This window comes from Microtus oregoni, unplaced genomic scaffold, assembly GCF_018167655.1.
Source record: "Microtus oregoni isolate MIOR12 unplaced genomic scaffold, Mior012 000016F_ref0000370, whole genome shotgun sequence".
In the NCBI taxonomy this organism is placed as follows: Eukaryota; Metazoa; Chordata; class Mammalia; order Rodentia; family Cricetidae; genus Microtus; species Microtus oregoni.
The window spans coordinates 14,519,345-14,532,194 of record NW_024543075.1 but is presented as its reverse complement, the minus strand read 5'-3'; the positions used below and the strand labels follow the sequence as shown (position 1 = coordinate 14,532,194).

The following is a 12,850-nucleotide window of genomic DNA, read 5'->3' as shown; positions in this document are numbered from 1 at the left end:
CCACAGCTCGCCTAATAAACACTTTTTTTGTTTGTTTTTCAAGACAGGGTTTTTCTGTGTGGCCCTGGCTGTCCTGGAACTTGCTTTGTAGACCAGGATGGCCTTAGATACACCTGCTTCTGCCTCCCAAGTGCTAGGACTAAAGGCAAGTGCCACCATGCCCGGCTACCTAACAAACACATTTAATGAAAATCTGTAAACCAGTACAATCATACTCGGCCAAATCACTAACAATCTTTGAAACTGCACAAACGTCTAACCTAAATTTATATTTTCACAGTTATCTTGTTTCCCACCTGTTGGATTTGTCAATGACACATCAGACAGTACGATGTTCAGTTAACAAACAAATCTTAAGATATCTGAATCCTAGCCAAGCGGTGGTGGCTCATGCCTTTAATCCCAGCACTTGAGAGGCAGATGCCAGCCTGGTCTACAGAGTGAGTTCCAGGACAGCCAGGGCTACACAGAGAAACCCTGTCTCGAAAAACGAAGGGAAGGAGGGAGAGGAAACAGGGAAGGAAGGAAACCTGAATCCTGACAGAACACAGAATACCGTGTGTTGATTTTGTTGTGGTCCTAGAGGTGGGTTGACAGAATGGCATGGTACGAACCCCAGATAAAAGAATACCAAGCAGATGGGGACAATCAGTCTAGAGACCCTGTTTTCTAGGATGTTCTCCCAGACACTCTTATTCAAGGTTGACAGTGCGCAGGTGTTCACGCACACGCCCCTCCACACCGGCAGCGGGGGTCCCCGGCTGTCCAGCACCCACCGCGGTCAGCTCTTAGGTGCCCCCAATCTCCTTCCTCCTTTCCCTCTCGCACAGACCAGCAGCTGTTGGTGGACTGCAGCTAGGGCGGGCGGAGCACCCCCGGGGTTCTTCCCGCTGCTCCACAGGCAGTGGGCGCCCAAGTTCCTCAAGCGTCACCACCCAGACCCCCCACCCCACCCCAAAGCCGCGGCTGCCGGCTTCCCACGCCCGCCGGCCCGGCTCGCTCACCGTTGGAGACACTGCACGCCACATTCTTGCAATAGCCGCACTGGAACACGGTCTGGCTCTCAAAATACTCTACGAGGCTGAAAGTAGGCGCGCTCCAGGAAGCCATCGCTACGGCCCCCGCCGGTTCAGCGCCACCCAGCCCGCCGCAGCCGCCGCCGTCGCCGCCTCCACCACCCCACAATGCAGCGCGCGCGCCTCCGAAGACCGCGCGAAGCCACTCGGGAGCTCGCGGGCCGGAAAGACCTGGCAACCTGCGTGACTGACGCCGCCCGCGCCATATTGACTGAGGGCAGCCTTCCGCTATTTCCGTTCCTCCTCTGTGAGGGGCGGCTATCAACGGTGAGGGTGAAGCGGGAAGACCCAGCCGGGAAGGAGGGGGCAGGCTGGGCAGAGACGAATGAGCCCGGGAAGCTGGAGTCGGGTGACCAACGGCCTTAACCCCCCGCCAGGGACCCGCCCGGACATGGCGAGGGCCTGTCGGGAGGCGGTTACGGCCACCCGGACGGCGGGACACTCACCACACGACGTCTTGCCCTCCCTGGACGCGCAGTAGCCGCAGTGGTAGCCGGCCTTCAGGCCCTTGTATTCCACCACCGAGGCCATGGCCGCCGCCGCGGGCTCGAGGGCCGGCCACGCCTCTCTGCGCCAGGCAGGGGCCAACCTCGGCGGGGCGTGGGGGCCCCCGACGGGAGGGCCGAGACCGCGGCGGGTGCCGGGTTCGGGACTCCCCGCCGGATGCCAGGAGGGGCCTCCGGACGCCGGCCTCCGTCGCAGGAGTGTGCCTCGGGGCCCCGTGTTCGTGCCCAGCCGTTTGATTGCTCAATCAACATTCCTGATCTCTTACGCTGAGTTACCGGCCGGCTTTACGGCTAGGGAAACTGAGGCTCCAGGCTGTGATTGACCCAGCCTCTTCCCGCAGGACTCCGGTTGGAAGTCAGTTACCCTCTCACGACGGCTGCGCCAGGCCGCCTGTAAGTCATGAGCCGCCGGAGTCTTTTCCAAACGAGCTGGCTTAAATGGTAGAAGTAGAAGAGGGCAACATCCCGGGCAGCGAGGGAGCTAATTGGCTAATGATGAAGTGCCACCTGTTTTTTAGAGGGAAGGTAGAAACCCAGGTGGTGGTTTATGCGCAAAATCTTTAAATATCACTGAGAAAGGGAGTCTAACTCTATAAAAAGCCAAACACTTATATAGGCTGAACTTATCCCATGGGTCTCCAATTTGCGACCAGTTTTAAAGAGCATGTTTTAGGGAATGAGAGCGTGATAACATCTGCCAAGGGAATGCGCCTGAGCCTTTCCCTCTGGATGCAACAGTTTTTTTAGTCCGTGGCACCGTAATTTCCATAGGCAACTATAACGTTAATAATACCTTTAGGCAACCATAACGTTAATAATACCTTTGTGCAGTGTCGAGAAAATAAAATCATGAAACATCTCTGAAAAATTGTTTGCGCCTGTCCTGTTTGCAAATAGCAGAGATATGTCCCCCCTTCATCCCATGGCAGAGGAGGCCAGAAGGCATTGGGCCCGCTGAAACCCTACTGGCGGACTGTCCTGAGCTACCATAAGTGCTGCTGGGAGCCAAGCCCTGCGCCTTCTGCCACTGAGCCCTATCTCTCCTGCCCGTGAATAAACTATTTTTAGACTGTTAATGGAGCTCAAGATGGCCTAAGATGGCCTAGAACCCTGGACACTCCTGCCCCAGGGACCACTGTGCAGGTGTGCACCCCTGCACCTGCAGTTAAATGTATATTAGATATATAAACAAGTAAATTTTAATATTTTTGACCTTAGGACCTAAGGTTGTTCGTGCTGGCGGTGTGTCTAGTTAAGGTTGAAAGTTCATGACCTGGTGACTTAAGGAAGGGGGGGTTATTTGTCCGAGGGGAGGGCCTGGGACATGACAAAGAACTGCCTCTGGATGGAGAGGAGACAAACATAGCCTATAGGAAAATGGTAGTTTATAATGGTAAAAGGGGAAATTAGGGTGAGGTGTTTAATTTTAATTGGACGCGTTAATTAGGTGAGCCAAGACAGGACTTTTAAATAGTGGACTTCAATACTTTTGACAGCTGGATCTGAGCAGTCAGCCTCAAGAGGAGGGGGTGGGCAAACAGGGAATAGACGGCAGGGAGTAGTTTTAGGAGTGTGATCTAACAGTTTTTAGCAAGGCAGATGGAGCCAGGGAGAAGGGCAAGGCCTGCCAAAGCCATGTTTGCCAAGCTCGAGCTGGTAGAGTCCCTTCAACTACTGTCATCTACAGTTCCCAATACCTACTGGGAGTCTTGAGTTAATGAAAATATAGATATAACAGCAGATAAGAGGAAACTACTAAACTCTTCTGTCACTTCGCCTCAGCCTTAGCCAGTGTGCTCTAGAATATTCCAACCTTGAGCAATAATAATGAGAATGTCCAAAATCCTGGGCGTGTATGTTAATTCACCTTGATTACAGCAATATCACCAGATGAATGACAGCAGCCAGAGAGGCTGAATAACTCGCTGAATGTATACAACTAGTAAGGGGCACACAAGAGGGGTAACAGTAATGAAAAGAAACCAGTAAGCCCCATATAGAGTGAATGCCTTTAATCTTAGCAGTGAGGAGACAGAGGCAGGATGGATTGTTTTGAATTTGAGGCCTGATCTACATAAGGAATTCCAGCCAGTCAGGGTTACACAATGAGATGCTATCAAGAAAAACAAAACAAAACAAAAAAAAGCAAAAAAAAAAAAAACCCAATAGGTCCTAAGGTAGACCTGTGTGAATCAGTGGTTTCTGGATGGCTATATTTTGCTAAAAAGCCAAAGGCAGTTTCGTTGTTGTTTTCTATTCTAGGCCCAAATGAGGGGAGGGAAAAGCAAAGCTCAATTTGTTCCCTCTATTAAAGGAGTAAGGAAGAGTTGTCTTTGCTTTTAACTTTCTTTCTTGACAGGACACAGCAGTCAAGTTGCGCCTCTCAGTTTCAGTAGCTCAGCACACAGGTGTGGCATCTGGTCTGTGAAGCGCTGCGCAGATACAGTGAAGGATTTTTGCATGGTAGTAGCAGGCCCACAGTGCAATTAAAGGGACATAAGTGAAGCATTCTCCTTGACCCCTAGATGATTCTGTGAGTAGAAGCGACCTAAGGGAAGCCAGAGACAGAAACAGCTAACTTGAGGGTGGAGAAGGAAAGCATTCTCCAGGGGAAGTGGACTCAACAAGGTGGGAAAGGGAAGAGGGCTGGTAGCAGTAGACTCCTGGAAGACGCTTTCCTCGGTGCACCACTCGCAGGAGACCTAGACTGAACTCCATCTTGTCAAGACCTGGCTCTTCAGGCTGGCATGTACTAACTAGCTACATGAGGCTACTGACCACCTAAAATAGAGCTTATATCACTGAGGAACAAAATTTTTAGTTTTATTTAAACCTGAATTTTCCAAAGAGAGTTATCAAATACCAAGCAGGGAAATGCCAAACAAAAAGCTACACATAGGGTTGGTGAGATGACTCAGAAGGGGCAGGCATTTACTGCAAAGTCTCATCTTCCACAGATCCATCCCTGGACACACATGGTAGAAGGAGAGAACTGACTCCCACTAGTAATCCCCTGGTCTCCACACTTGCACAGTGGTTAAAAAAAATGTACCCTCTTGTGTACACAAGCACACATAAAATATTTGTTTTCAAAGCAACCCAGAGGTTTTTCATACTCAAACTGCAGAAAATCCCTGAAAATAATGGAATAATACAGAGAGAAAGTGAAAAAAGAAAACTATATCCTATATATCTAAATTCTCTTCAAAAACCATGGAAACAAGAATGACATATTCTAAGTATTCTAAGAAAAACAAAACCTAGAATTCTGTCCAGAGAATTTACCCTTCAAAACTGGAAGAAAAATCGAGACTTTCCCATAAAGAAGTGTGTTTCTAGTCTGCCTGTTTTGCATCAAATGTAAATTCTTCAGGAAAAGGAAAACAAGTAATTCAGATGTTCTAAAGAAAGAAAAAACCCTAGACAAAGAAAAATGGATGTAAAATAATTTGTTTTTAAATCTTAATTGCTCAGACACAATGGCTGATTTGAAATAATAGCAACTTGTATTCAGTAATTATAGTTTATGGATAAGTAATCTGATAATTACAGCTTTGGAAATGAATGGCAGTAGGGTTATGGGGATGAGAGACAGGAACTGCAGATTCTCCATCATGAGGTACTGTATAACCTGCAAAGTAGTATATTGAATTGGAAAGAGAACTTGTATTAATTGTAGACATATACTATAAATTCAAGGGTAACTATTTAAAAAAATAAGTGTAGTCGATATGCTAAGAAGAAAATGAAATTATTAAGTAATAAAATAAAACTTAAAAATGCAGGAAAAGAAAGATGATAAACATATATTTCTATGGTGGCTTATGCCTTTAATCCCAGTAGTCAGGAAGTCCAGACATTGTTTGTGAGCTCAAGGCCTGCCTGACCCACACTGAGAGGTCAAAGCCTGTCAGTGCTACATAAGAAAAAAACTAGCTTTAAAAAAATAAAAAAGCTTATAGAAAACAAATAAATATGACACCAATCCAACCAATAATTACTTTAGATGTCAGTGACCTCAGTACACCAATTGAAAAAATAAACTGTCCCTGAGCAGACACAGCTTCATGACAGTTCTTATCTAGGGTACAAGAGGCTCTAAATTCGATTCTGGATATACTACTCACCCCCGCCAAAAATAAACCCAGTACTGGGTGTGATACATACGAGGAATCCCATCCGTTGGAAAGTGGAAGCAGGAGGAAATCAAGCTAAGAGGCCTGTCTGGTCTACATAGTGAGACCTTGTCAAAATAATAACAAATGTTCTCCACAGGTGACTCACTCCGAACAAAAATAGGTGGATAGAAACGATGAGTAAAAACATCTTGCTCTGAGAAACTTTAAACCAAATCAGTTTCATAGACCAAGCTCAATAGTAATACAAATTAGGGATAAAGAGAAATATTACAGAATGATAAAATAACCAATTCTTCAAGAAGGCATAACAGTCTTAAACGTGTGTGCACACAACAAAGGAATGCCCAAGTACATGAAGTATATACTGACAGAACTGCAAGGAGAAACACGTGAATCCACTTTTCTGTGGGAGATGTATTTGCCTCTCAGTGGCTGACAGATCCAGAAGAGAATAGGTAGAAGAAAATCAGTAAAGATGTACTCGGATTGAATGTTATAATCAATCAATTGGACTTAATTGACACCTATAAATTATCCGTCCAATGAGAGCAGAGTGAATACATTGTTCTCAAGGTTTCATAGCTGGTCAGTTATGAGTATAAATTAAATACTGTGAGCCAGGGGGTGGTGGTGCACACCTTTAGTGCCAACACGGGGGAGGCAGAGGCAGGCGGATCTCTGTGAGTTCAGGGCCAGCCTGGTCTACAAGAGCTAGTTCCAGGACAGGCACCAAAGCTACAGAGAAACCCTATCTTTAAAAAACCAAAAAATAAAACTAAAACAAAAAAAAAACTCTATCAAACTATCAAAGCAGTATTTAGCTGAGTAATATAACTGCTAAAGAGACCACATGACTGCACAATCAGCGTACATATCTAGCCTTCAACAGCACAGATAGGTATGATCCATTCACATGGAGTGTGTACGGTTTATGTTCTAAAGCACAAAAAGTGAAAAGATGCCTTCAGTGCTATTAGAGACTGGTTTTGACCACATATTCTGTAGTTGAGTCCCTGTCTTAAGGAATGGTTCCTTCTGGTTGCTGACCAGCTCACCCAAAGGATGGTCCATTTCCTGCCTACAGACTATACTGTCATACACCACCTCATAGTGGGCTCCTTCTGGGTTAGTGATGACACAGAAACCTGTGATTGCTTTGCGTTGCCTTAGAAATCAACCCAAGGCATCCTCCATGATCAACAGGGGGCAGCTGAAAATCTGAACTGAGGGCAGAAAGTCAGTGGCTAGAAAGCAGTTCTTTGTAGACTAGAGAATGAGAAATTAAGAGCTCGGGGGACAAGAGGGTAAGAGGCGAGGTGGAGAGCAAAGATGCTGTTCATGAAGCTAGCAAAGAGCAGGGCAATGGCTGAAGCCAAGAACGCTGCAGAGAAAGCGCACCAAACCACAGAGTCAGCACAAGGGAACACAAGGGCTTCGTGGAGAACATGCAGTACAAGACTCCTACAGCAGAACGGAGAAGCACTGAGGGCTGTCACCTCACAGCCACCCATGGTGACAGACTCAGAGTGGTTCGGTATGAGCGCAGAGGAACAGTAAGTGTTTCCTCCATTTGGGATATAGGCAAAAGAATATATGTCTATGTATGGTTACAAATGGAGCCCCATGGGACTCACAGGCCTAAGAAACTAACACGAGGACCACTAAGGAGTCACCAACTTTCATGGCTTCCATTCTCCTTGCCACATGCAGTGAATAATGAATACTAATCTCTTAAGATTGTTTGGAAGATTAAATAACTCCATGTAGGCTTCTATAACAATACCTAGTGTAAATTCAAGGAATGTTGCTATGGAAACAAACTCTGAAAGAAGTAGTGGAAATGAAATTAAAGACAGATACGAAGGTTTTGTACAATTCTGTTATAAAAACTTTCTGTCGGGGCTGGAGAGATGGCTCAGTGGTTAAGAGCATTGCCTGCTCTTCCCAAGGTCCTGAGTTCAATTCCCAGCAACCACATGGTGGCTCACAACCATCTGTAAAGAGGTCTGGTGCCTCTTCTGGCCTTCAGGCATACAGACAGAATATTGTATACATAAATAAATAAATTAATTAAAAAAAACTTTCTGTCTCTAATAAACAACAGTATTTATGTGTAAATTGACAAACATAGCACTAATTTGCTTACCCATCAGGTTAGTGTGACTTTACTCCATCCTAAAGAACAATTTTTCCTGCTATATTTTCCTTCATTAAGTTTTAAAATTTGTCTTCCAATTGTTTTATAATCTATTTAAAAATTAATAGGCATAGTAGAGGCAGAAGTAGGCAGCTCTCTGAGTTACAGGACTACCTAGTGAGAACCTGTGCTGTGGAATACCCCTTCTGTACACTATGAAAATACGTTCCTCTCATTGTTAATAAAAAGCTGACTGATAGCTTAGGCTTGTCTCCAGGCAGCTCTTACAAGTTAAATTAACCCATTTCGAATCATCTTTTCCATGTTGTTTCTTCTGTGTCTGGCTCGTGACTCTTCAGACTCTGCCCTTCTTCCCAGAATTCTCTCTGCCCTGAAAACCCTGCCTAGCTATTGGCCAATTTCCCCCTTTTTGTCTAAATAAAAAGGAAGGTTTTAACTTTAACACAGTAAAATTATATATAACAAAAACAATTCTCAAGTAAGAATTAGTTACACTATCCAGTCTGTTTGTATATGACAAAATTAGAGAAAACACTCTATTATCTATCTTTGTGAGTCTAAAGTTTTATACCTAATTTGCTTTTTATCATAATTAAGGAAAACTTTATTTAGTCTCTAATTCCCTCAAAAGATCCCAGAAGGGTGTAATGTTACCTAATGACTGGGACAGTCACCCAAAGTTCTTCTATAACATTGAGGCATCCAACTTTGGCCAACAGGCCTAGTATATCTCACAGACATTTCTGAGAAGCAGAGAATTTTGTCATAGCAAAATTTGGCAGTCACTTCTTTTGCATCCTGCTGGTCCAGTTTTGACAGTTTACTATCAGCACTTGAGGCAAGGGCGGTTTCTTTGCCCAAATGGCTAGCTTTTGCCATAAAGAAATTAAACTCATATGGAGGTTCTTTGATGCCATCATCTTTTTTTTTTGAAGGTGCTGTCAGAAGCAGATATGTCTCACTGCCATATCTGTGTATGACCTTGAAAACATACCTAACATGACTATTAAGTTTGACTATTATAAATGACTATCTATCTGCGCATAATACCCCAAATAAGAGTAGAAACATATAGTATAACAAAATTAATTTTAAATGTGTATCAATAAATCAAAATCCATACCAGTGTAAAATAAATTAATAGCTCCTTTTTGGATTAGATTCAATAATCTACCTTTTCCTGTCATTCCTATAGCATATCCCCCTTTTTTTCCTTTAGAAAGAGATCTTTGAATTTAACCTCTTTGTCTAGTTTTTTTTTTCCTATGACCAATAACAACTTGAAACCAACCCCCTTAAATGATAACAAACATCCATAATCCATCTTTTGGGAATGTGGACATAGTTTTTTCTAGATTGCTTCCTGTTGTTTGGGGGTGCCGGCATCTTTGGGGGAACCTTGAGAAAATCAGGATAATGACTAAGTCTTGGTTGGAGAAGGCTGTGAGGCTGGACCATATCAGCCAGCAGCCTTGAAGCTGTTTTGGATTCTGAGGAAACTGTAACAGAAGTATTTCAAGATGCTGAATCACCTGGGCCATTCATTTTCACTGGTACCTGGTCCCCTTGTTCTGAAAATAGATAAACTTTTACAGGTAACATACATGTCTGCATTAATACAGGTATAGACTGTGTGTTGTACACAAGTTAGCCAAAAATGATTTTCATTTTGTTTGAGCAGGTAAAATATACATCACATATCTTGTAGTTCTTCTATATCTTTATGTCTGTAGTCAGGATTTTCAGTGGGGGAAACTTCCTTGATCAAGCCTGATCATCTTTAACCTTGAATGAATACATAGTCTTTTGTTTTCTGTGGAAATAAAAGCATAAACGTTCCCCCAAAGCAACCCACATTTGACTTCCACTTTGAAGTCAAGATATTTTTAAAAGAAATAAACTGATTTAATCCAACAGTTTTCATAGTCCATTGTATCTTAGCAGCTATTGTTCCTTTATCAGCAAACAGAAAATCCTAAGACAACACAAGAACATACAGGATTCAGACTCCCCATATATTTTCCATCTTTATGTGGCTTTTTTTTAAACTTTTTTTTCCAAATATTTTATTATTTATTATGTATACAATATTCTCTTTGTGTGTATGCCTGCAAGCCAGAAGACTCCATTACAGATGGTTGTGAGCCACCATGTGGTTTCCGGGAATTGAACTCAGGACCTTTGGAAGAGCAGGCAACGCTCTTAACCTCTGAGCCATCTCTCCAGCCCTTATGTGGCTTTTTTAAGTTATATTACTTTATTCTTTCTTTAAACACTTTGTTATTTTTAAACTATTTTTTTCTGTGACTGTCTACACCATTTCTCTTTTCTCTCCCAAGCCTGTGTACATTTTTAATCACACTGTAACCCAGTTAGAGGGATCTATCTTTACTGAGCATCCGTGTTGGTTTTGGATGGCATGAGACGAATGAATGTTAAACTGGTATGTTAGTCACTGGCACTGCTCAACTTAGTGTATGGCGGTGCACGTGGTGGTTGGCCTGGCTCCTCCCACCTTGCTTAGCCTTATGGAGGTATCAACCACGGGAGCCATGTTTACCGCCAAGCTAGCAGAAGTTGTTGGGTTCACACTGCCACCAAGTAGCAAACCACCCATTGCTCATGAACCCCATTCAAGTGTTGAGTAGCAAGGCCTCTTAAAAGAGCTGCCCGTGCCTGTGTTTGCCACTAGGACTAAGCCAGAAAGTTGCCTCTAAAGGAGCCATTTCTTTACAAACCTGTCTGAAGGAACGGGGGGGGGGGGGGGGGGGGGGAGGGAAAAAAGGGAGGGAGGGACAGAAAGAGAGAGAGAGAGAGAGAGAGAGAGAGAGAGAAAGAGAGCAGAAAGGGAGGGAGGCAGGCAGAGAGAAAGATGGGCTAGAGAGATGGCTCAGCCATTAAAGGCAAGATTCACAACCAAAATAAATAATTTATTTTTAAATGGTAAGAATCACGAAATATTATAGTTAGGTAACTATTGTGGGAAATCTATTATATATTTACATACAGCTTCAATTAAAATAAAGTTATATTTGAAATTTTTCATATCAAAACATTTTTTCCACTTAATATATGTACAGTGCTTTGTGGTAATTGAAACAGCAACAGCAACTCAGTCTTTCCAGCGTTAAGGTTGTTTCTGACAGTTACAACCCCCAACAAAATATGGCTCCTTGTGTAGACTTTAATCAAAAGTACAAACATGCCTTCATTTTGGTGAAGACAGAAGCTAAACATACACAGAGTTCCACCTGTTGGCAGAGAGAAGGGCCTTCTGCTACCTATGAAAAGCAGGTCCCCAATCAACTCCCTTCTGCAGTTCATTCCAGAGCTCGTTCCCTGACATCCTTCTCCGGTCCCAGTGTAATTTCTCTTCTCTCCTAGATTGGCCTGGGCTAGGAGTTCTCAAGACCCTCGGATTGCAGTAGGTTCCTATTCCCCACTAGAAAAGAAAATTAAGGTGAGGAAATGCATTTGCCATGAACTTTGGATTCTGTAATAAGGTCATAAAGTTTATTGGAGGTAAGAGGGCCCCAGCATTTTAGGGGAGAATGTCCTGACCCGTGCTTAGTTCTGAATTTGGTTCTCAGCAGTGCTGGCTGGACAGCATTGAACAGACAGCTACTTGTACTCACAGTACTTGTTCAAGTAAGAGACAACACAGAAATAGTTCCCACAAACTGTGATGTCACTAAAGGACTGGGTTTTCTCTGAGAAGGCTGAAGGAAGTGGTATGCCAGCCAAGATTTTAAAGTCTGTAAAAATGTTTATCAGAGTTACTGATGTGTATTTGGGAGGTGTATTCACATGGGACAGAGAATACTGTCTTAGGGAACAGAATTCAGTGTGGCTGAAGCTTAGTGAATATACAGTGAACGGAAAACATGGTTTGAGGATTAATAAGAGGCTGTGCACACTATACTGGAATGTGAGATTCTCTCCTAAATGTAGGAGCTTCCTTCCCAAGGTTTATGCAGGAAGGTTTATGAAATGGCATGCTCAGATTTATGTAATACAAAGGTAACTCTGCCTACAGTGATTAGTTTGACGGGCTTGGGAAGACAGGACAACAGTGTAGACGGAGATAACTGGGCGAACACCTTGTGGTAGAGACAAGAGAATTAAAGGAAAACATGACTAAAGCTGGAAGTGATAGGACTGAAAAGGTAAAAACTGGAGAAAGAAGCAAGCAGAGATATCAAGTAAACCAAGTCTCCCAGGCAGTGGTGGTGCACACCTTTAATCCCAGCACTTGGGAGGCAGAGGCAAGTGGATATTTGAGCTAAGGCCAGCCTTATTCAAGGACAGCCAGGGCTACCCTGTTTTGGAAAAGAAAAACAGTAAATAAATGAATTAAACCAGGACTGAAGTTGAGAGGTGAGAGCAGGGAAGTACTCCATATGGAGGTTCTTTGATGCCCATCATCACTGTGGCTTATAGATCCTGTTCAGCCTACATCAGTGATGGACCAACCCAAGGAAGAGGACCCTGTTGAATGAGCATCCATATAAGAAGGGCTCAGTATGAGCACTCTGTATCTTAAGGACAGACTAGTATGGCAGATATAAGGGTAGCCATACGGTGTGTGCGTGGGGGGGGGGAGAATCCTAGGGGTATTCAGCAAATGAGATTGCAGAGGCGTAAAAGCCATGGACCTGAAGTAAGGAAGAGTCTCTTTTGTTTGAAGATCATTTGTGCTGAGGTGTACTTTATGCCTATTTAAGTGAACCGGCAGGCAGCTTTGATGATAGAGAAGTGAAATCCTTGAAGTTCAACAAGCACAGGTGAAGAATTAGGTTTTGATAAGATAAAAGCAGGAAGGTAGAGTCTGGGATAGATGGGTGGTGGCTCTGGTGGTGATGGTGGGGGGTGTCTATTGGGTGCTTCCATTTTCTCAAGGGAGTCCTAGGACAGATCATGGTCTGGGGGAGGAGTGTAGGAGGCTTAAAGGGGGAGAATCTTAGATCTAAA

General features: G+C 43.9%; 1 protein-coding gene across 4 annotated transcripts in view; it reads right to left on the bottom strand.

Moving 5' to 3' along the window:
• Ate1 (arginyltransferase 1) overlaps nt 1-2,057 on the bottom strand; it is a 115,570-nt gene extending 113,513 nt beyond the window's left edge. For 2 of the 4 annotated variants that reach the window (XM_041666458.1, XM_041666457.1), the window contains exon 1: nt 1,005-1,167. In XM_041666458.1, the coding sequence (XP_041522392.1) occupies nt 1,005-1,110 (106 nt within the window). In that variant the 5' untranslated portion in view covers nt 1,111-1,167. Of the gene's footprint in view, nt 1-1,004; nt 1,168-1,522 lie in introns of those variants that run through there. The other 2 variants (XM_041666461.1, XM_041666460.1) reach the window with 2 other exon arrangements.
• Nucleotides 2,058-12,850: the final 10,793 nt, after the last annotated feature.